General features: G+C 34.9%; 1 protein-coding gene across 1 annotated transcript in view; it reads right to left on the bottom strand.

The window, feature by feature from the left end:
- The window catches only part of LMBRD1 (LMBR1 domain containing 1), a 131971-nt gene that overhangs the window by 7063 nt on the left and 103060 nt on the right, over positions 1-21848 (bottom strand). The window contains exon 14 of the mRNA XM_044917714.1: positions 20690-20768. Within this exon, the coding sequence (XP_044773649.1) occupies positions 20690-20768 (79 nt within the window). The remainder of the gene's footprint in view (positions 1-20689; positions 20769-21848) is intronic.

Below are 21848 nucleotides of genomic sequence, written 5' to 3'. Positions count from 1 at the left end.
GGATCACTACATTTGTATCTTTGGGGTAAATACCCAATAGTGCAATTGCTGGGTCGTAGGATAGCTCTATTTTCTTCTCCTGATTGTCCATGATTATGCTAACTTTGATTTCTGATTAGGGTTTTGATACTACTGAATATTTAAAATAGACATGTAAATCTTAACTGTATACAGACTAAGGAGCTTGCCTGTATTGTGATATGATTAGGAATTATTTATCAAATGATTTTAAGAAAGAGAATTACATGAGTGGAGTATAGACTAACAAAAGGGATTGAGAGTAGATAGAAGTTCACTAAGTCAGAAGACAATCCAAGTGAAAACGTGAGGTCAGGATAGAAAAAGAAGGTTGGATTGAAAGATTCTGAAAGTAAAATCCCAATTAATCACTGTTTTACTGTCAAATGGACTTACAGCATATAAAATATATACATACATGAAAAGTTTTGAGATACTCATAACACACATCCAAATTAAAAAAGGGCAGAAAAAATTAAAATACGTAATAAAAACCAAAGTTCTAAATCTGAAAATTTAACAAATGGTGTACAGTTAAATCAATATTTTGTTACATTTCACTGGGGGATGGGTAAAAGGGAAAGAATTGATAAAGAATCACAGAAATTCTAAAGGAAATAGTTTTACTATATTTTATGAATACACAAACTGTATCAGGTTAATGAAGATAGAACTTGCCAGATGTTTTATCTTAAAGATCGAGTTTTACAGTGATTATTTTTAAGAACAAGTATAACTTGTGTTGAGCTCTGATTACATTTATGTAACTAAGGTATTTCAAAGGTACTATAATAGTAGTGCTCCAAGAAAGAAAGTTCCTAATTTCATACGTATTACTCACTGGTCATATAAAATTTATAAAAAGGAGGTACAAAGGTAAGCATTAGCATATAACCTGTAGAAATAATCACAAACTTATTAGTAAGCTCTAAATTAATAAGATTTACTATCTATTAGTCTTAATTGACCAAGGATAGTCAAATATAATACAAACAGAAAACAATTATTTTCCACCACTTTATTTTTTTCAGAAAATAGTTCAATGAGTATAGTAGAAAATATTAAAGGTAGAGACAGAAAAGTGAGATTTAGTTCTTGAGTCTGTCACATATACCATGAGATTCTGGGGTGAATCATTTAACTTTTTAAGTATCAGTTTCTTTGTAAATGACAATGAGATAATATCTGCTTGTGGTATATAGTGACAGGATAGACTGACCTTTTGAGAATTAAATTTAGAGAGAAATCTACATGTGATTTTTTTTTTTTTAAAGAAAAGACAGTTTTAGGAGTTAGCAACCTTGAACAAGAATCTCTATATAAGTTTCACAAAATTACCTAGGTTGGCTTTGGCACAGACTCCAGAGAACTTAGAAAGCTTATACCTAATTAACTTTACTATTCTGTCTTAGTTGAACTTTTATCAACACAATCAAAATGTCACCTAGAAAAAGAACTTTAACATCAAGAGACTTTCTGGATTTCAAGCAAAACCCAAGAAAAATGATGCTCTGGTCAATACCTAATTTTCTGGTCTGCATGGCAACCTCACTTGACAATGGACACAATACATCAGGCTATCTCAGCTGGATGATACCAGCCAATAAGATCAATGAGGCCCTCTTTTTGACATCCATGCCTACCTAGAAACTTTGTGACTATAAATTTGGTTTTCCATACAGATTCTTTCTCTCTGGTGAGAATTCACTAACCCTGAGCCTCTAGTTTCTTTAACAGTTGTACTTCCTGTGGCAAATCGATAAACTTACAGCTAATATAGTAGTCTCTTCTTTGTTCAGTCAGTTATCTGAAGCCAAATACAGACAATGAAGACCAAGGTATGGTAGCATTTGATGGGTAGATTTAAACCAAATAAAGCTATCAATTCACAAACTTATTATCTGCCAAGCAAAAGATTATAAATTTATAGTACTTAACCATGAAGAACTATTTCAATCTTTTGAGAACCAAGCTTTTTGGTTCAAGATGACAGACTGGACACAGTCATTTGTTTCTTGTCCTTCCCAGGACCTCATTAAAGTTATAGTATAGGAATAAAGCCCACAGCAATCTCTTAACAGCAAATAGAATGGGAAGAAAGCCATCAGGTGATGAGAGATTTCAACAACAATCTGGAAGATGAAAAGACACACTTAAAAGGTCTCTAATAAAACAACTGGTTTCCCTTCCATTTATTTTAAAATATAATGTAAGGATCACTAGAAACCTGTCACAGAGTTCCCATGATGAGGCTTCCTAGAAGTTCCTGATACTTAAATACACATTAACATAAATATGAATACATCATCAGATATATATAGAAAATATCAGCATGAAGGACAAAGAACAAGATAAACAGAATTGTTCCAAGATAAACAGAACTGTAATTTTATTTAAAGGAAACCATTAAGAAAAATGTTTAGTACCTTCAGGTATTGAAGAAGATATAACATCCATAAAACAAGGATGCTTGAAAAAGATCAGAACAAGTACTTGAGGAAAGTTAAGACTTTGTTATAAGAAATATAAAATTTAGGATATAGTTTGAAGATAAAGCTAAACACATATTCAAGAATCCAAAGTAAAATGATAGGCATAAAATATGAAATACCGGTAAGACAGATGATCGACTGAAGATATTCAGCACTAATGAAGATGAGCTCCCCAAGAGAGAGTGGAGAAAAGAGAACTTATCAAGTTAGCTTCAAAAGAAGATTAAAAATGAAAGACAGATGATGATGCAAGGCCTTAAAGTTCTTTAATAAATAATAATAATAAATAAACAATTTAATAATAAATAAATAATTTCTTATGTAGAATTCTAAGCACAACCAAATTACCCATCAATTATATCAGCTGAGGGCAAAGTACTTTTCAGACATACAAGGTGTTTTCAGATGTGTATTCCACACAAAGCATGTCTTCTTTATAACATTATAGATGAGCAGCAGAATCAGAAAACAATGGATCCAAATACGAAAAGGAAGTCAGTAGGTACTTAGAAGGTACAATGGATTTCATCCAACAGATAAAGTAAGCAAGAAGCTACAAGATAATAGGCATATTAATATCTTATGATACTTTAATAACATTTTTTAAAAAGACAAAAAAATAACAAATTAAAAAAACTGGCTTAATTCTAGAAACTGTTGTTTTGAGGGAGACAGAAAAATATATATATATATATATTTTTAAAGATTTTATTTATTTATTTGACAGAGAGATAGACAGAAGAGCACAAGCAGAGGGAGTGGCAGAGGGAGAGGGAGAAGCAGGCTCTGCACCGAGCAGGGAACCCGATGCGGGACTCGATCCCAGGACCCTGAGATCACGACCCGAGCCGAAGGCAGACGCTCAACCATCTGAGCCACCCAGGCGCCCGAAAAATATATTTTCTTATCCTCAAGGAGCTTAAGTTCCTATAAAAGAGTAGAACAGGGGCACCTGGGTGGCTCACAGTCAGTAAAGCATACAACTCTTGATCTAGGGGTTGTGAGTTTGAGCCCCACGTTGGGCAAAGAGATTACTTAAGAAAATTAATGTAGAAGAGAGATATGATATATAAAGGACTATAAATTAAGACAGAGTAAGGTAATGTCATAAAAAGTAAATGTCATGGGAATTCAAAGGATAAAAAGAGACTGAACACGTGCAGAGGTTCAAAAAAGAGGGTCGGGTTTGAAATAAACATTAGATAGGACTCTGAGTGATGAAAATGGGTGGGGCAGCATAGAAACTAGTTGTGATATTTCAAGGACAAACAGCTGAAAAGCAAAGGTGGAAAAGATGACCATGTTCAGAAATGTGTGAAAAAACAGAGGTAGTCCTTCAATCCTAGACTGAATTTGTCAGATGATGAGGAGAGAGGCACTTCAGGTTTTTACTGGAGGAATGGCATTATCAGACTACTTTAGAACAGTGGCTTCCACAGTGTGGCTCCCAGACCAGAACCCTCAGAAAATCCTGGAGTCCCACCTCAGATTTACTGAATCAAAAATTTGCCATCTGTGTTTAACAAGCCTTCAAGACTCAGATCCTATGTAGGTTTGATAATCACCGCTTCAGAACAATTAAGCTAACAGCTTAATTGTTGTAGTGTGGGTCAGAGTGGAGCACTGGTTAAAAGGTACAATTCCTGTGAGATGTGAGGGTCATTCTGGCAACAAGCTGCATCCCTTAGCAAGTGACTGGGTGTGGAGAAAGCGAATGAAGGTAAGTGTGCTTAGAATGGTGGCAGTGTGAGAAATAGTGAAGTCAGTAAGCATAGTTCAAAGGCTTTATCTAATAGTTTAGATAGACTTCGTCAAGAACTATTCATTTTAAACATTTTAATAAACACATTACCAAAATAAGGTAGGCTCTGTATATTATTTTCACAGGACTGGTAAGTCTTATAGAGCTACCCATAGGTAGCTAACAGGCTAACATCTTTATTTTGCTTGCTTTCTTGACCATGAGGTAATGCCCTAACCCCACATACCACATGACCACACTTGCTCTCAGCTGTGAGGGCAATCTAATGAGAAAATGTGCAATGACCAAGGGAGACTAAGAAGTTAATAGGTTATCTTAATAGTCCTCAATTTAGGAAGGAATACCAGGAACAAAACAAAGTCAAACAGGCTTAAAGAAAAAAAAAAAGGATAATTTTAAAAGCTATAAGCAGATTTTAAAGACAATTATTCTAGATATTACCTAATAAGTAGGATATAAAATATTAAATAACATTTTCTAATTAAAATGCTAAAAAACATAGGCATCACCCCTGACTCCTTTCTCTCTCCTATTCTATAGCAGATTTCTCAGCAAATCCTATTGGCTTTACCTTCAAAATACATCAGCATTTGACCACTTCTTGCCACCTGCATCACCACCACAGGCTCTCTGTTGATTACTGCAAAAGCTTCCTGTCAACCTGTTTTTTTTTTTTTTTAAAGATTTTGTTTATTTATTTGAGAGAGAGAATGAGATAGAGAGAACGTGAGAGGGGGGAGGGTCAGAGGGAGAAGCAGACTCCCTGCTAAGCAGGGAGCCCGACGGGGGACTCGATCCCGGGTCTCCAGGATCATGACCTGAGCCAGAGGCAGTCGCTTAACCAACTGAGCCACCCAGGCGCCCTTGTCAACCTGTTTTTGTCCTTGGGTTTATTATGGTCTATATCTCAGGGGATGGCAAATTATAACCCAAGAGTTACATTTAGCCTGTCACCTGTTTTTATGTTTTACTGGAACATGTCCATGGCCATCCATAATGTACTGTCTAAGGTAGCTTTTATACTGCAATGGCAGAGTTGGAACAGTGTGTCTCACAAAGCCTAAAATATTTGCTATCTTATCCTTTAAAGAAAAAGTGTGCCAAGCCCTGGTCTATATGCAACACAGTAATCAAAGTGATCCCTTGAGAATATCATGTCATTCGTCTGCTCACAATCTTGCATCTGAAAGTAAAAGCTAAAGTCCTTAAACTTGACTGCTCATTGTTCCTCTACTTCCTCCAGCATACCTCCACTCTGCACTTGCTGTTACTTCTGGTCTAGAATGGTCTTCCCCACAGAGCTGCCTTTGCTCCTCACTTGCTTAAGGTCTTTGTGCTCAAATACAGCTTCTCAGTAAGAATTTCCTTTCTACTCAAAATTTTAAATCATCCCTACTTCTGGGCACCACTTACTCTCCTTTAGCACTTGTTCTCCATAATACTTACCACTTGACATACTTATTTATCTCCTTCTACTAAGTAAGCTTCATGGGGACAGGAATATTGGGACTGTTTTGTCACTGTTGTATCACTAGTACCTAGAATACCGCCTGACGCACAGTACACATCAATAAACATTTGTCAAATGAGAAAACACAGGAATAATAGGTAATAAAATTAAATGACCATACGGAATCCTGGAAATTAAGACATCTATAATTTTATGTTAGAATTTCAAGACAAATAGGACTGTGACTCTCAGTATTACTAAAAAATATATGTCAATATCTTCTAAAGGTGCGTGAATTGTAATAGCTATTAATGTATTCTTCAAAGAAATCGTGTAACTTTCTAAAAAAGGCTATCAAAATTATCACAATTCTAAGAGTTGACTTATCTTCATCTTATAAACTAAATCTAGAGACTAAATCTAACTATCCTTAACTTTCCCATCCCCATCCCCATCCCCAAATTTTCAGACTATAAAACAAAAAGACTATATATAGTTGTGTGTGTGTGTTTTTTTTTTAAAGGCCACTGCCTGAATCCTGAATTGGATCTTATTAGTTATAAAATTCCAGAAAGCTAAAATTAATTAGCTTCAACCAATATGGGGTAGGAGGTGTTAAATAGATAGTCCATATTCAAATCTGCCTTTTAAATCACCACAGTAAGAGTCTGGTACCATTTTCATTTCAAATTATATTTATGGACCACCCACGTGGGCATGCAGCACCACAGGAGACATTAACAAATACTGTCATCACAAAACAGCAGTCTTTTTTGACCTCAGCCTTTAAGGCTTAGTTTCTAATGAAATCTCTTGAGCAGCTTCATTTTCAGCCCATTAAAACTGGCTTTACTTAAAATGTGCATTTTATTTATAATTATATAAATCAAACATCAACTAGTATAGTAACTCCTTTAATAACTGTTTTTTTATTTTCTCATTTATATATATTTTTAAATTTTATTATGTTATGTTAATCATCATACATTACATCATTAGTTTTTGATGTAGAATAACACCGGTTTTTAAACAGAAATAAGCATCTCCTGAAAAAGCATTTTTCAATTTTTTTCTTTTCTTTTTTTTTTTTTTTTTTTTTTTTTGCTTACAGGTCAAAGTATGGGTGGGTGGGTAAAAAAAATCACCTGAATCCATTGTTAGTGATCATGTAAAGTGCTCTGAGCAGTATTGCTTAGTAACCTAGACCTCTAAATAAAATTTCCTGGAACCTTAGGAGCTAAAGTAGAAAAAATCATTCAATATTCTGGGGAAAAGGATGGTACTAAGAATTCAAAAATTAAATTTTTCAAAGTCTCAGTAACTACCCAACCTACTTCTACATTTCAACAAAATGAGAGGGAAAAAAGTCTTCTCTAAAACAAGTATGCCACTATTTTATCTGTCATTATTTTCATCCTTAAAAGGGCTTAACAATGTTTTTTCTTTAATTATAGAATAAAATCTATTTTTAAAAGAGTAAATATTACTTCCTATCTTTACTCCAAATTTCATTGTCCTGAGATAACAGCCAGACTTCTAGATGTGTTTATGTGCAACAGCATAAAAAATGAGGTAATATATATGCTGTTCTACCTACCATCATACCATCATACAGTATATATTTTTCTATATTCTAACATAAAGCCATATCATTACATTGTACATAATGTTGTTTCAAGTATTCTCACTGATGGATAATCAACCAGTTGTTTCTTTTTGTTTGCTATTTCTATCAGTGGGACTTGGAAACTGGTTAGCTATCAGAAAAGCATAAAAATGTGAATATGATTTCAAGATTTCCATCTGAGTAAGTATAGTTGTGGGCACAGAATAGGAATAGGACAACTCCTCCCACCCCATGACATGAAGGTGACAGGTGGGAAAAGTAAGTAGAAGAGGGAAGGAAAGGAGTTCAGTCTTAGACTTGAGGTTTGAGGGGTTTCCATATAGATAGACTAGCAGGCTGAAAATAAGAGCATAGATTTAAAATTCTGAATCTACTGATTAAATTATTAATCCTCCTTAAATTATTCAGCATGATGAGGCTTATTGTCAACTAGCAAAGCTAAGCTTATTAGACTAACTACAGTGAGGGAAAACAAGAAAGAGAAAAATAGGATATTTATAAAGGTTTAAGGGATTGGAATGGGCTGGACCACTTTAATCAAGGTCTTGAAAGGCGAGGAACTGGGTAGAACTGGGCTAAGTTTATGATACAAGTTTTGGATTGGTGGATACAATGAAATGAGAAGTCTTGAAGTCAGTCCTCCTGAACAACGAAGCTATTTTAGTAGTTATATGGTCAGGAGCATTCCCTGAAGCAAGTAGATAAACTATTTTTGTTCTCAGTATTATTTAACACAGGGACAGGGAAATATTTCTTTGCCCAGAATTGTTGAACATCAGCATATTATGTTTGTGTCAGTTCCCTACATTTTATGGGATTAAAAAGGTTTTAAAATTTATTGATGAGCATTTGGGAATGGTTTAGACTTTAGACAGTCCATCATGTATTGTTAAAATATGATACTCTGGAATGGACAATATGCTAGAGTTAACAGTAAATTTGCAAAGTTTTCAGAAAGAAGAAGGCTAGGTTGCTGACACTCATAAGAAACCACTTTAGTTAGAAAATCCAACTGTTTCAGCTCCTAGCTTTTAAAGCAAAAGCTTCATATAAGAAAATGTAAAAATTGCTCTATCATTAAAAATGGGTGACAAATTTATGGAAAAATCTTAAATTGTTTAAAGAAGTTGGGTTATATTACCAAATATAGAACATCATCTTTGCACTTAAATTGGATTATTAAAAATATGAAAAAATTCTTCAGTAAGTTTTTTTTTTTTTTTTTAAGATTTTTATTTGTTTATTTGACAGAGAGAGCACAAGTAGGCAGAGTGGCAGGCAGGGGGAGAGGGAGAAGCGGACTCCCCACGGAGCAGGGAGCCTGATGCGGGACTCGATCCCAGGACCCTGAGATCATGACCCGAGCCGAAGGCAGGCGCTTAATGCCTGAGCCACCCAGGCGCCCCTATTCAGTAAGTTTTAAAGTACTATGTGCCTTTAGAGAAGAGGTTCAATTTCTTTCTTTTTTTTTTTTTTTAAAGATTTTATTTATTCATTTGAGAGAGAATGAGATAGAGAGAGCATGAGACGGGGGAGGGTCAGAGGGAGAAGCAGACTCCCTGCCGAGCAGGGAGCCCGATGCGGGACTCGATCCTGGGACTCCAGGATCATGACCTGAGCCGAAGGCAGTCGCTTAACTGACTGAGCCACCCAGGCGCCCGAAGAGGTTCAATTTCTGAAGAGTTTTTAATATGTTCTCTGTGGATTTAAACTGTCCTTTTGCATAGAGCCTCAATACGAATACATTCTGTAAACCTAGCCCAAGAATAACCATTTTACATGACTGAATAGGTCTATAATTAAATCAAGGTTTATCTGATGCTAGAAATTTATACCAGAAGTGACAGGAAAATATAAGAGATGAATTATTTTGTAGCAGATTCAAAATTAAAAATAAACAAGAAAGATTAACTCACTTTCATAAAAAGTTATACCTTCTATTCTAAATTGCTTGGGGAATTCAGTAACTTTTATGTTCAAAATGTGTTCTGTCATTTTGTAGGGCAAACACATCATGCTGAACCACTGGATATAAACTTAAATTTATGGAATTTAAGAAAAATAACATTTAAGTGTAAATTTTTAACAGTATAAAATGTATAATTATATAAATAGTATAATGCATAATACCCCCTACATGGTAGGTAGAAATGGTTATCATATCTTGGCCTATACTTGGGACTATGTTTTTAAAATAGTTGTCATTTGGTGGTGTACAGCAGGTCTTACGTGGTTTTTTCCCCCTTTTATCATTCTTTCAATATATACACACTTATGTTTTCTGAACCATATATTGTGACTTAACCTCTGAACATTTCAGCATTTTTTAAGCAGAAGGATATTCTCTTACATAACCAGAGTATAGCTACTCAAGAATTTTAACACTGATACGATATTTTTAAAACTTTACAGTTCATATTCCAACTCTGCCATTTATCTCAGTATTCTTTCTAGAATTTTTATCCTTTATTATTGGACCCAATCCAGGATCATGTATTACTTTTGGTCAACATGTCTAATCAGTAACAGTTCCTTAACCTCTTTGTCTTTTACGACATTGACATTTTTAAACCATACAAGCTAGTCACTTTATACCATGCTCGTCAATTGTCAATTTGGTTTTGTCTGATATTTCCTCATGATTTGAGTCATGCTCCCCATTCTTCTCATGGTGTCCTATCCTAAGGCATGTTATGCACTGCCCCTCGATGACGGTACTTTTGTTCACCTGGTACAGATACTGCCCAGTTTCTTTGATGTATAGCTATGACAGCTACTACATTTCCTCTTACAACTAATAAACAATGTATGGAGAACTCTGGTTTTAAACTGCAGTTCCCTGAAGTGGGTTTAATTCCCATTACTTGTATGTTCATTTCTAAATATTGTATTTGGGTCCATTACAAATCTGTAATAGTTTTTTTCATTTATTCTGTTTGTTGTTCCCTGCCAATATTTTGACCTGGTCTTATTCCTTTTATCATAGCTCTCTGTTCTATAATCTGTGTTGATAATTCCAGTACCTGGTCTTAGTGAGTCTCTTTTCGCTGCCTATTTCTTCCAGCTCTCTTTCATGGTGCTTTGTTTCCTTGTGTGCTTAAATATTTGGCTCCAATGTCTTCATTTGCAGGAATTCCTTGAGGCCTAGAATTAAGGTTCATCCCTCTAGTGAGCATTTATATTTACTTGTGCCATGTGCCTAGTCTGCCAGTCTGAGATGACAATGAAACAAATTCATTCTGGTGATGTGCATTTGGACTGCAAATCTGCAAAGAGCTGGTAGTTCTGTGGTTACAACTTCTCAGGGATGTGATTCTTACCTTCCCATTCTTGACACTAAGGCCAACTTTGCCTTCAGTTTTCTGGAAGTAATATAACTTTGTTACTTGTTCACCCTCAGATGGTGATATAATACTTGGGGGACGGAAGGGCTCAGCTTTACAAGAGGGTACATGCATCTCCTATGAGATGAGACTATTCATGTGTACTCTACACCTGCATGTCCAATTTAATACCTACTAGTAACATGTGGCTATTAAATAATTCACATGACAACTGAGACTAAGGAACTGAATTTCTAACTTTATTTTGACTTCTAATTAATTCAAATATAAATTAAAAACTGAAGCAGTGTAAAATAATTTTTTATTAAAAGCAACTTTATTGCTTTGGTAGAACTGTATTTTACTTTAATAAATTGTTTCATTTAGATGATGAAAATTTGAGGCTTGAATTATGGTGTTATTTAAGTGCAAAATATACACCAGGTTTTGAAGATTAGTCTGAAAAAGGATATAAAGTATCTCAGTAAAATATTATGTTAGTTACATGTTGAAACAATATTTTGGATATACTGGGTTAAATACAATGCCATTTAATAAAATCAAAGTCATCAGTTTCTTTTTTAATATGACTGCTAAAAAGTTTAAATCACTTATGTGATTCACATTATATTTTCATTGGACAGGACTGCTCTATTATTTTCTGTTCCTTTTGCCTCAAAAGGCTGTGAAAACTGAAGCTTAAATCATTGGATTTGGTAAGTGCCCTCAAAACAAAGCAGCTTAACACTCTACTTATTACTTTGTTCTGGGTTTCTTTCCTTCACTCAGACTAATGCAGTACCAGAATCACCTAGAGGGATTATTTTTTTTAACCATTTATTTATTTATTTGAGAGAGAGAGAGTAAGCGGGGAGCGGGGGGTGAGGGAAAGAATCTCAAGCAGATTCCCCTCTGAGCACAGAGCCCGACACAGTACTCCATCCCACAACCCCTGAGATCATGACCTGAGCTGAAACGAAGAGTTGGACACTTAACCAACAGTCACCCAGGCACCCCTCCTGGAGCAATTATTAAAACAAACTGCTAGGTTCCATCCCTAGAGTTCCTGATTTAGAAGGCTTAAGGTGAAACCTAATAATTTATATTTCTAACAACTTCCCAATTCCCAGATGCTGCTGGTCTAATGATGATTAGTGAGAACTGAGATTTTTGTCTTAAGATCTTATCAGCACTTTGATACTTTAAAGAAATTTGGTATTTTATTCACCAGTTGTTTTTTTTCTTGGTGTTTTTGTCATGACAATTATTTCAAACTTAGTTACTCAAGTCCCCATTCCATCTTTAACCTGCTCTGATCAGGTTTCTGCCCACATCATCCCATCAGAACTGTTTTTGTCAGTCACTCAATTAACCCCACCAAGAGTCATTTCTTCTTTTTTTAATTTTATTTTATTATGTTATGTTAATCACCATACATTACATCATTAGTTTTTGATGTAGTGTTCCATGATTCTGCTTCAAAAAAGATTACCTGAACTGTTTGTCCACACTGATCAATCAGAACAAGAGGCTTTATTAATTTGATTTACCCAAAATTTAAATTCCTCTCCTTCCCCAAACCCCTGAAATCTGGCCTACCCTAGCCTACACCCTCTCCTGAACAATACACCTCTTGACTACCTCAGGGAAAAACATTCTCTGATCATCCTACTCCCTAACACCTGGTTCTTTATTTACACCTTACTTACTCCTCTCTACATAGAAAACAAACAAACAAACAAAAAAACCCTCTTTTCTGCCTGATCTTTGAAACAATTACAGATCTCATGGTCAGAGAGTTTTCCTTATTGCAAACAGTCCCCCTCTTCCTACTGTCATCATCTGTTTAAATACAGTTTCTCTTTCTCTTTGTTTTTTAATTTGGCAAATGACAGCACTTGAAATGGTTCATCACTCTTCCCTTGCCTAATTTTCCACCTAACTCACTGATTGTCCCTTCTTAGTTCTTCACTGGTTGTTCTTCTTTCTAACCTCTTACCATTGGACAGTCACAGAGCTCAGTCCTTATACCTCTTCTCCATTTATACTCAGTCTCTTGGTGATCTCTCATCCAGTCTCACAGCTTTACTTCCCATCAAACCCTGACTAATCCAGCATAAACTTCTCCAGAACTTTAGATCCAACTCAAGACCTCCACTTGGATGTTTAAGGAATTCTCAAACAAAAATGATTCAAAGCTGAACTCTATGTTCTCCCTCAATGCATGAATTAAGGAAACAGACATGTGGAATTAAGAATACATTAACTTTGCAGGAGCAAGCTCCTGAATGCATTTTAATATGATTTCATACTAAAAATAAGATATACAACTTTAGTAATACATCCATGCTTTTAGTTCATGTGCCATCAAATATATGGGATTTTTAAAGGCCATGTAGATAGCATGACAAAAATCGCAAACCAAAAGCACATCAAGGTTAGAAATTATCTTCATTGTTAAATCTTTTTACCTAATTCTCTACTACTTCAGCCCCATACTACTGTACTAAAACTGCATTCTCAAAGGTTTAAGATTTGTCTCTGAAGCATCAACACTACCGACCAGTAGACACAACACTCTTCGATAGTATAATGCTAGAGTATTCTGGTTTTCACCTCTCATTTTCTTTTTTTTTTAAATTAATTAATTAATTTATTTATTTGAGAGAGAGAGAATGAGAGACAGAGAGCATGAGAGAGAGGAGGGTCAGAGGGAGAAGCAGACTCCCCGCCGAGCAGGGAGCCTGATGCGGGACTTGATCCCGGGATTCCAGGATCATGACCTGAGCCGAAAGCAGTCGCTTAACCAACTGAGCCACCCAGGCGCCCTTCACCTCTCATTTTCCAGACTCTTATGTTTCCTTCTCCAATAACCTAGGTTTAGCTCCTCAACCTCTGATTTTCTTTTATATTATCTGTGACTTTCATTCCCTCATGGCTTCAAATGACTATCTCCATTACATTAAAAAAAAAAAGCAGTAACAGTTTTATTTTTACAATTTAAAGGACAGACAATGGACACAAAATACAAGACACAGATGTATCTACAAAAAGATATTGGGAGATGAATGGATAAAGAAGATGTGGTATGTATATATACATTGTGTGTATACATATATATATATATATATGTATACACACAATGGAATATGACACAGCCATCAGAAAAAAAAAATGAAATCTTCCCATTTGCAACGACGTGGATGGAACTAGAGGGTATTATGCTAAGTGAAATAAGTCAATCAGACAAGACGATTATCATATGATCTCACTCATATGTGGAATTTAAGAAACAAGGCAGAGGACCATATGGGAAGAGAGGAAAAAATGAAAAAAGATGAAACCAGAGAGGGAGACAAACCATAAGAAACTTAATCATAGGAAACAAACTGAGGGTTGCTGGAGGGGAGGGGGGTGGAGGGATGGGGTAACTGGGTGATGGACATTGGGGAGGGTATGTGTTGTAATGAGCACTGGGTATTACATAAGACTGATGAATGACAGACCTGTACCCCTGAAACCAGTAATACATTATATCTTAATTAATTGAATTAAAAAAAAGATATTGGGAATCCAGACACTTGCATTATCGTCCCAAGTCTCATATTATCTCTACAGCTTTTTTTTTTTTTAAGATTTTATTTATTTAACAGAGAGAGAGACACAGTGAGAGAGGGAACACAAGCAGGGGGAGTGGGAGAGAGATAAGCAGGCTTCCCGCCGAGCAGGGAGCTTGATGCGGGGCTCGATCCCAGGACCCTGGGATCATGACCTGAGCCGAAGGCAGATGCTTAACGACTGAGCCACCCAGGCGCCCCTATACAGCTTTTAATTCTCATTTCTTAGGGCCTTAGTTTCTGTATCTGCAATAAAGAGGATTACATGAGTTAGATGTCCTCTATCAAGTGGTTTTTTTTTTCTGCTTTAACATTCTAATTCGTATTTTATTTTATTTTTTTATTTATTTATTTTTTTTAAAGATTTTATTTATTTATTTGAGAGAGAGAGAGAGAAACAGCATGAGAGGGGATAGGGTCAGAGGGAGAAGCAGGCTTCCCGCCGAGCAGGGAGCCCGACGCAGGACTCGATCCCGGGACTCCGGGATCATGACCTGAGCCGAAGGCAGTCGCTTAACTGACTGAGCCACCCAGGCGCCCTAATTCGTATTTTAAAACTGTTTACAATTTATGTATCTCTTTATTTCCATTTCTATAATTCTCACACAGAAAATGAGGAGAAAAAAAAAGATTCTCTATCCCTGACATAGTATGTTAAATGTTTTTAGAAGGATAGATATTTGAGGTTCTGAGAAAACAGGTCAACCCGTTTATTTGCTGGCAAAACAGACAAGTAAGTTTTATTTATAGAGAACGTATTTTGAGTCATTTCTTGATGATGGGCTTTTTTACTCCAGAATTTAGTGTTTAACTACTTTCTAAAGTAAGGTATCATACACATTTTACCTTATTAAAGAATTAAAAATAATTCTCACTTTCCCTTTGTACTTAGTGTATATAATTATAACCCTGCTTTAGCTTTTTAATTTTAAGTCTGCTCTGTTTTTTGTAATTCATGTGGTTTAGTTTAACACATCAACTTCTATTTTAGCATCACCAGCTAACTTGAGTCATCTTAACCATTTGTCCTAGTAAAATTATATCCTAAAGCTAAAATCTAAAGCTATGTAGATCATTTGATTATTTAAGACTGGCTATATATATTAACAAATATACTTAATCAGAATAACCCACAAAAATCAAGTTTGACTTATACAGATCACTTCATTTCCAGTTCCAACTAAGACAACACAAGTTTATGTCAAGAAAAGGTAAAAGAATTAAATAGAACAGCACAAATAAGGGGGTTCGTGGATTTTTAAAAACAGTCACTTGGAAACATATTATCTTCCTTCATCCCTCACTGTATTTCCCAAATATTCAATGCTCCTGCCATAATTTATTGTTACTATAACATGCCAAATTTATTTATGTCTTTATGCCTTATTAATGCAGGTGCCTTCTCTGCTTGGAATATCCTTCAATTTTTTTTTTTGTTATTGCTCATTTAGATTTATTTAACTTATGCTTTTGGGCCCAGCTGAAATATTATACTGCCCCCTGGGCAGAATAAATCATTATCTCCTTTTGCCTTCCCATAGCATTTTTGTCTATTATTTCTTTATAGCTTGCCACTTACTTTTCCTTCTATTACAATTATTTATTTTCATATCCAAGTCCATTAGGCTGAGTGCTATTCAATGGCAGAAATACATATAATAGGTATATGTGTTTCTCTGACACTTTTCCAAAATCTACCCCAGTACTCACAATGCCTACTGTGTTTGTCCATTAAGGGACAATCTTTCATCCTCCTATTTTGATTCAAATATTTATGCATGTTTATGTTACTTGTAATAGTTCTGTGTTTAACTATTTTATTCACATTAACACATAAATTGTGTACTAAGGCTTGTTAGATTAAGTAGCAATTAAAGAATATAAAACTAAGGGCGCCTGGGTGGCTCAGTCGTTAAGCGTCTGCCTTCGGCTCAGGTCGTGATCCCAGGGTCCTGGGATCGAGTCCCACATCGGGCTCCCTGCTCGGCAAGAAGCCTGCTTCTCCCTCTCCCACTCCCCCTGCTTGTGTTCCTGCTCTCGCTATCTCTCTCTCTCTCTGTCAAATAAATAAATAAAATCTTAAAAAAAAAAAAAGAATATAAAACTAAGAATGTAAAGATTATTTTGCCATAATGGCATATAAAATTTAAAACTTGATTTCTAATTTGCCGAGTTGACTTACTTTAAACATATAAACTATGCACCACCTGTCAAGATAAATTATGTAATATTGTCATTTTAGGAGAACTTTATAAACCCAGTATGATAGGTATTCCTCATAAATCTGCTAAACCATTCTATTCTTTAAGAGATTATTTTAAACACAAAAACCTAACCTATTTTTAGATGAATGACTCTCTTTTGACTCTTAGACACTATAAGCACTTAAAACTAGGGTGTCAGTAATAATTTCTATATGTTTAATAAATGCAAGACTACCTCATATATGAACAGAGTGTTACTTGAGAAAAAAGTATCTAAAATGTACTGATTGATAAGAGATTCATATATGTATTTTTAGAAATTGTTGCTTTAATATCTTTCCAGGGAGATTATCTTTTCTCAGAAATAATTTTAAGTATAACATTATAATTTTTGTTTCTAAATCTAAAACTCACTCTTCAAGATTCTGTTGAATCTGCAACAGACACGTAACAAAAGTGCCATCAAGTGCCTTATGGCATATTTATATTGTAGCACCATCTACTCTAGTCAAATGTGCCCACCAAAATGTCACAAATAACAGTATTTTTTTTTTTCTCTGTATGCTGAGATTTCCAAGTTCGTGTTCAAATGGATACAGTCATACCAGTCTGTCACCATATATACCACACCATCCCCACCCCTATGTGTCAAATCTCATGTCCTAATCTGCTCTTCATCTTTCCCCAACACTATTTTTATTTTAAAAAAATCTACCCTGATACCCCAGATCCAATGATATTTCTACCATGAACATATGAGCTAGAGAACAAAAGAAAAGGTTGAGAAAAATTAATCAAATCCATAAACCTAAGGGTATGTTTTGTACTGCAAAGTAACATTTCAAAGGATAAGTCAACTGAAATGTTTAAGAAAAATTTTCAACAGTTCAGATAGAGTCATTTTAACTACTGTAAATTAGGTTAGACTGAAAAAGAAAGATACTAAATAGGATTCATAAAAAATTATGGTCAAGTATATCATCTGACTAAAGCTTATTGAGCTACAATATATAAATTCACTCAGTTCAGCAATACAGGGGCATTTTAAATTCCCTTTACCAGTGCAACATAATTTTGAAATCTTAATTTGTTTTTATTTATTTTTTCTGCTATGGTTTCAATAGTGCCATAAGAATTTTAAAAGCAGAATCTATTTTAGATCTTCAGGGTCAATGCCTTCTTAGTTAAAAAAAAAAAATTACAAATCAACTCAGCAGTAATTTTTCATTCTATTTTCACTTAGCTAAAAATGACAACCCAAAGCATTTCAACTATCTACCCTTTTTGTGATGTGTGTGTACATTTCAAAGAAAAAAATCTGGGACTAAAGTCATTACAAAAGTAGAATTGGAAAGTCAAGTCATATTTATTTATACTAGAAATATTTTACTATTATTTCTTCAGGCAACGAAAGGTATCCCACTGGATTTGTTTTCCCATCTCTTCTCTATTTTGTTCTTTTCTCTCAGTTTTAGTCTCTTCCCTTATTTCCTTATGCATCCCAGACTCTGTGGTTGGTCACTTTATTCTGTCACTCCTTTGTTTTGCATTCTACTTCAATCCTTCAACCTACCCTCCCCAGACAACTAAGCACCGATGGAGAATAATCACACTGGTTGTACAGATCTGTTCAACATAAACAAAAATTGATAATTTCATCTCTGTCCCCTGACATATTTATCTATCACTGATTTATCTTCAGTGAGAACCCTCTTTATTCACTTTCATGGCCTATCAAAACCTTTTGCCACTTTCCTCAACTATGTGCCCCAACGGCCTACTCAGTTCTCAGCAAATGACCTGAACTTAAACTTCACAGCAAACTGAGACAATGAGATACAAATGACAACTTCCTGTCTACTCTCACTAAGAAATTACTATCTGAGTCCATATCCTTGCTTCTTTCCTTACAACCTAGAGAAGGAGTACCCTTCATTCTATCTAAAGCATCCTGTCTTGGATGTTCTTAATACCATCTCCTCTAGAACTGGATATTGTTCCATCATTCATCCTTTCTGATACTTTTCAGCTTCTCCTGTTCATTAGTTCCATCCCATCATCCCTGAAGTCTCTCCTAATCTATTAAAAAAAAAAAAAAAAAAGGCTAAACAAAAATATCCTTGACCCTGCATGCCTTCTTCAGTTTCTGCCTAATCTCTCTCAATCCCTATGAAGAATTTCCATGAAGACTAATAATATAAACTGAGTCACCGATTTATACTCGTTTTTATTCAATTAGATTTCTCTTCATCAACATTTTTCTCACTTTTTTTTTCAGTCCTCTCCTCTGTACCTTCTTTATCTGCTTGCCCTTAGATAACACTTTTTCTGAGGTCCAGTCTCTGTGCTCCACTCACTCTCTTCCCTCTCAGTTCCTTACATATATATTCAACTGCTTATGAAACCTCCACCTGAATGTCCTGGAGATATCTCAGGTCAACTAATCATTTCTTACAATTCTCTCTAATCTTAGTAAGTATTTTTATCTCAGTTTGGTGATACCAAAATTTACCAAACTACTCAGTAACTGGAGGGCCATTCTTGAATCTTTGTGTTCCTTGAAATTGCTTTGGATCCAAACAATCAGAAATTCTCTCAATTCACCCCTGAATTTATTTCTTCATTTCATGTGCTCATGACCACTGCTTAATTCAGACTTCCACCATCTCTCCTGGATTACTGTAATAGCTCCTTCTGGCTATACCTCCCATCTGATTTCTATGCTTTGGTCTCAAATCCAGGCTCTATATAACATATAACTGTTATAATTAAGTTACTGGGACAATAAACCAGATCATAACTTCTATTTTCTTATTTAGAACTCTTCATTGAAAAAACAAAACAAACAAAAACTCTTCATTGACTCTTTACTTTCCAAAACATTTTCCGATCTGACTCCTAACTCTTCAATCTCATTTCCTCCCCGCCTCCAAATACAATAACAATGTTTTAAATTCTTTTAAACACATACCCATAATATAGTTTAAGACAATTTTATTTGTGCATTTTGTTCCTCTGCCCAGGGCAACTTCCCTTGATGCACACAGCAGATAAATTCTTCTTTAACCTTGAAATGCAGTTCTAGTGTCACTTTTCCAAAAGCCTTTCTTTTGACTACCACTGCACAATGATCTCCTCCAGGTAGAGGTAATTACTTCCTCCTCTGGGCTATCCCAGTATTCTATGCTTAGTCTTCCTATTACTCCATCACAATCTTTAGTTGACCCTACTAAAAAACTGTGAATTTATCTTTTTATAATGGTACCCATGAGTGATTTATGAAGAAATTTACTACATCTGACATATTACTTTACCCTGATATAAAAGCATTTTGAAGATAAGAGTAGAAAAAAAATTGCAGGGGTGCCTGGGGGGCTCAGTCGGTTAAACGTCTGTCTTTGGCTCAGGTCATGATCCCAGGGTCCTGGGATCGAGTGGGCTTCCTGTTCAGTGGGGAGCCTGCTTCTACCTCTCCCTCTGCAGCTCCCTCTGCTGCTCCCCCTGCTTGTGCTCTCTCTCTGTCAAATAAATAAAATCTTAAAAAACAAAAACAAGGAAGAAAAGAAATCGCAAATTCTGATAGAATGAATCTGGAATCCTTAATTAGGACAGAATAATATTCAAAAGAAAAAAATCACCTTAATAAACAGAAAGAAGAAAAAAATTCTCTAAAAAAAACAGGTTAAAAGCATAGGATCACAGAATTTTTCTCAGAATACACATAAAATACTTAGCATAGTGCCTGGAACACAATTATATGTTCTTAAAAGTGAACTGCTATTAACATTATTATTATTAAGTAAAATAACTAGATGTGTATGAATGAAAAGTTCTAAGTCATAGGTACTTTTGGTCTTGGTCCTAAGAATTAGAGATTCCACCAAAACTATCTTGAGATTTCAAGGAAAAAGAAAGTCATTTAAGAGTGATTTCTTATTATATTAGTAAATGTAATAAGTAAGAACTACCTTTTGTTCCTTGATAAGTAACTAGTTTATAATGGTCCTTTCCCTAATGGAAATCAATATATCACCAAGAAATTCTATTGAAAAGACTTACCAATTTCTTCCTGCTAAAAGTTTCTTTATTACCACATATTAAAACAGATGCATCAAATGATTAACACAGCAAAATGCAAGCCAACTCTTTTCTCACAGACTTATAAATTCTAAGATAGTTGATAAGAGCTGCCTTACCTTCAGGGGCATTGGCATCACATCTCTTTGGCACAGGGAAGGCTGAATTGTTTTTATGGTCATCATAAGTTATATTGCTCTAAAAGACAAAAGTATCGTTAAAATGTAAGTATATTAATAAATATTTGGAGCAAAAAGTAATCACATTTTATACTCTGTTTTCTATTAAACTACATTTAGCTAATATTCTTATACAAAATTACAATTAGAAGAGAAAGATTTATGGTAAATTTTAACATTAGGGCTTTTTTGCAACAATTTTAGGTCCTGGACTGAACAACAGAACTTCTTCCCAGAGAAACAGCCTACTTATTATTCCACTGTGAAACAAGAAAATATGTTTTATCCATGCAAATGCATGATGTCACTTCACTTATTCATAGAAAAAAGTTTAATAAGCATGACCTAGTGAACTAGGTGGACACAATAAGGCAAGAAGAAAATAAAAAGATATAAGAAGTGGAAAATAGGATTCAGGTGATCGTCTAGTACTGTGTTTCCCAAACTCAGGTTACTCACATACCTCTATTATAGTGTGTGCCTTATATTTGTTCCACCTACATTATTATTTAGTATTTGTCAATGAACTAATTTTTCAACCATTGGTAGTATTATGTATGGTACTGTTGGAAGGTTTGATGTGCTTGTTAAATTTTTGTTACTAATTACATGTTAAAGTAAAGAAAGAATGGAGGAATATAAAAAGGGGTGATCTGGGCAGACTAGATTAGTAATCAAAGACTCCATCAAAGCAAAGCCTGAACTAGAACTTGAAACACATTTGCATTATTAAGTAGAGCGAGAGGTATTTTAGGAAAAGGAAACAAACTACACAAAGGTTGAATCAGATATGGTCAAAATATTTTAAACTGTCAAAAAACCCAAACTAGCTGTCCAGTTACAAGCAGGAGCCACAGCTGGCTTCTGAAAGATCAACGTAAAAAAGGAGTATAACAAGTAATACGCATCATGTTGAAAGAAAGCTCAGATACCCATAAATAAAATTTTGGGGGTGGGGTTTCCTTTTTTTAATTTAAATTCAATTAATTAACATATACTGTATTATTAGTTTCAGAGGTAGCGTTCAGTGATTCATCAGTTGCATAGAACACCCAGTGCTCATTACCTCATGTGCCCTCCTTCATGCCCATCACCCAGT

Source organism: Neomonachus schauinslandi, chromosome 8, assembly GCF_002201575.2.
Source record: "Neomonachus schauinslandi chromosome 8, ASM220157v2, whole genome shotgun sequence".
Lineage (NCBI taxonomy): Eukaryota > Metazoa > Chordata > Mammalia > Carnivora > Phocidae > Neomonachus > Neomonachus schauinslandi.
The sequence above is the reverse complement of the archived record's forward strand: the minus strand, read 5'-3'. Positions and strand labels throughout refer to the sequence as shown.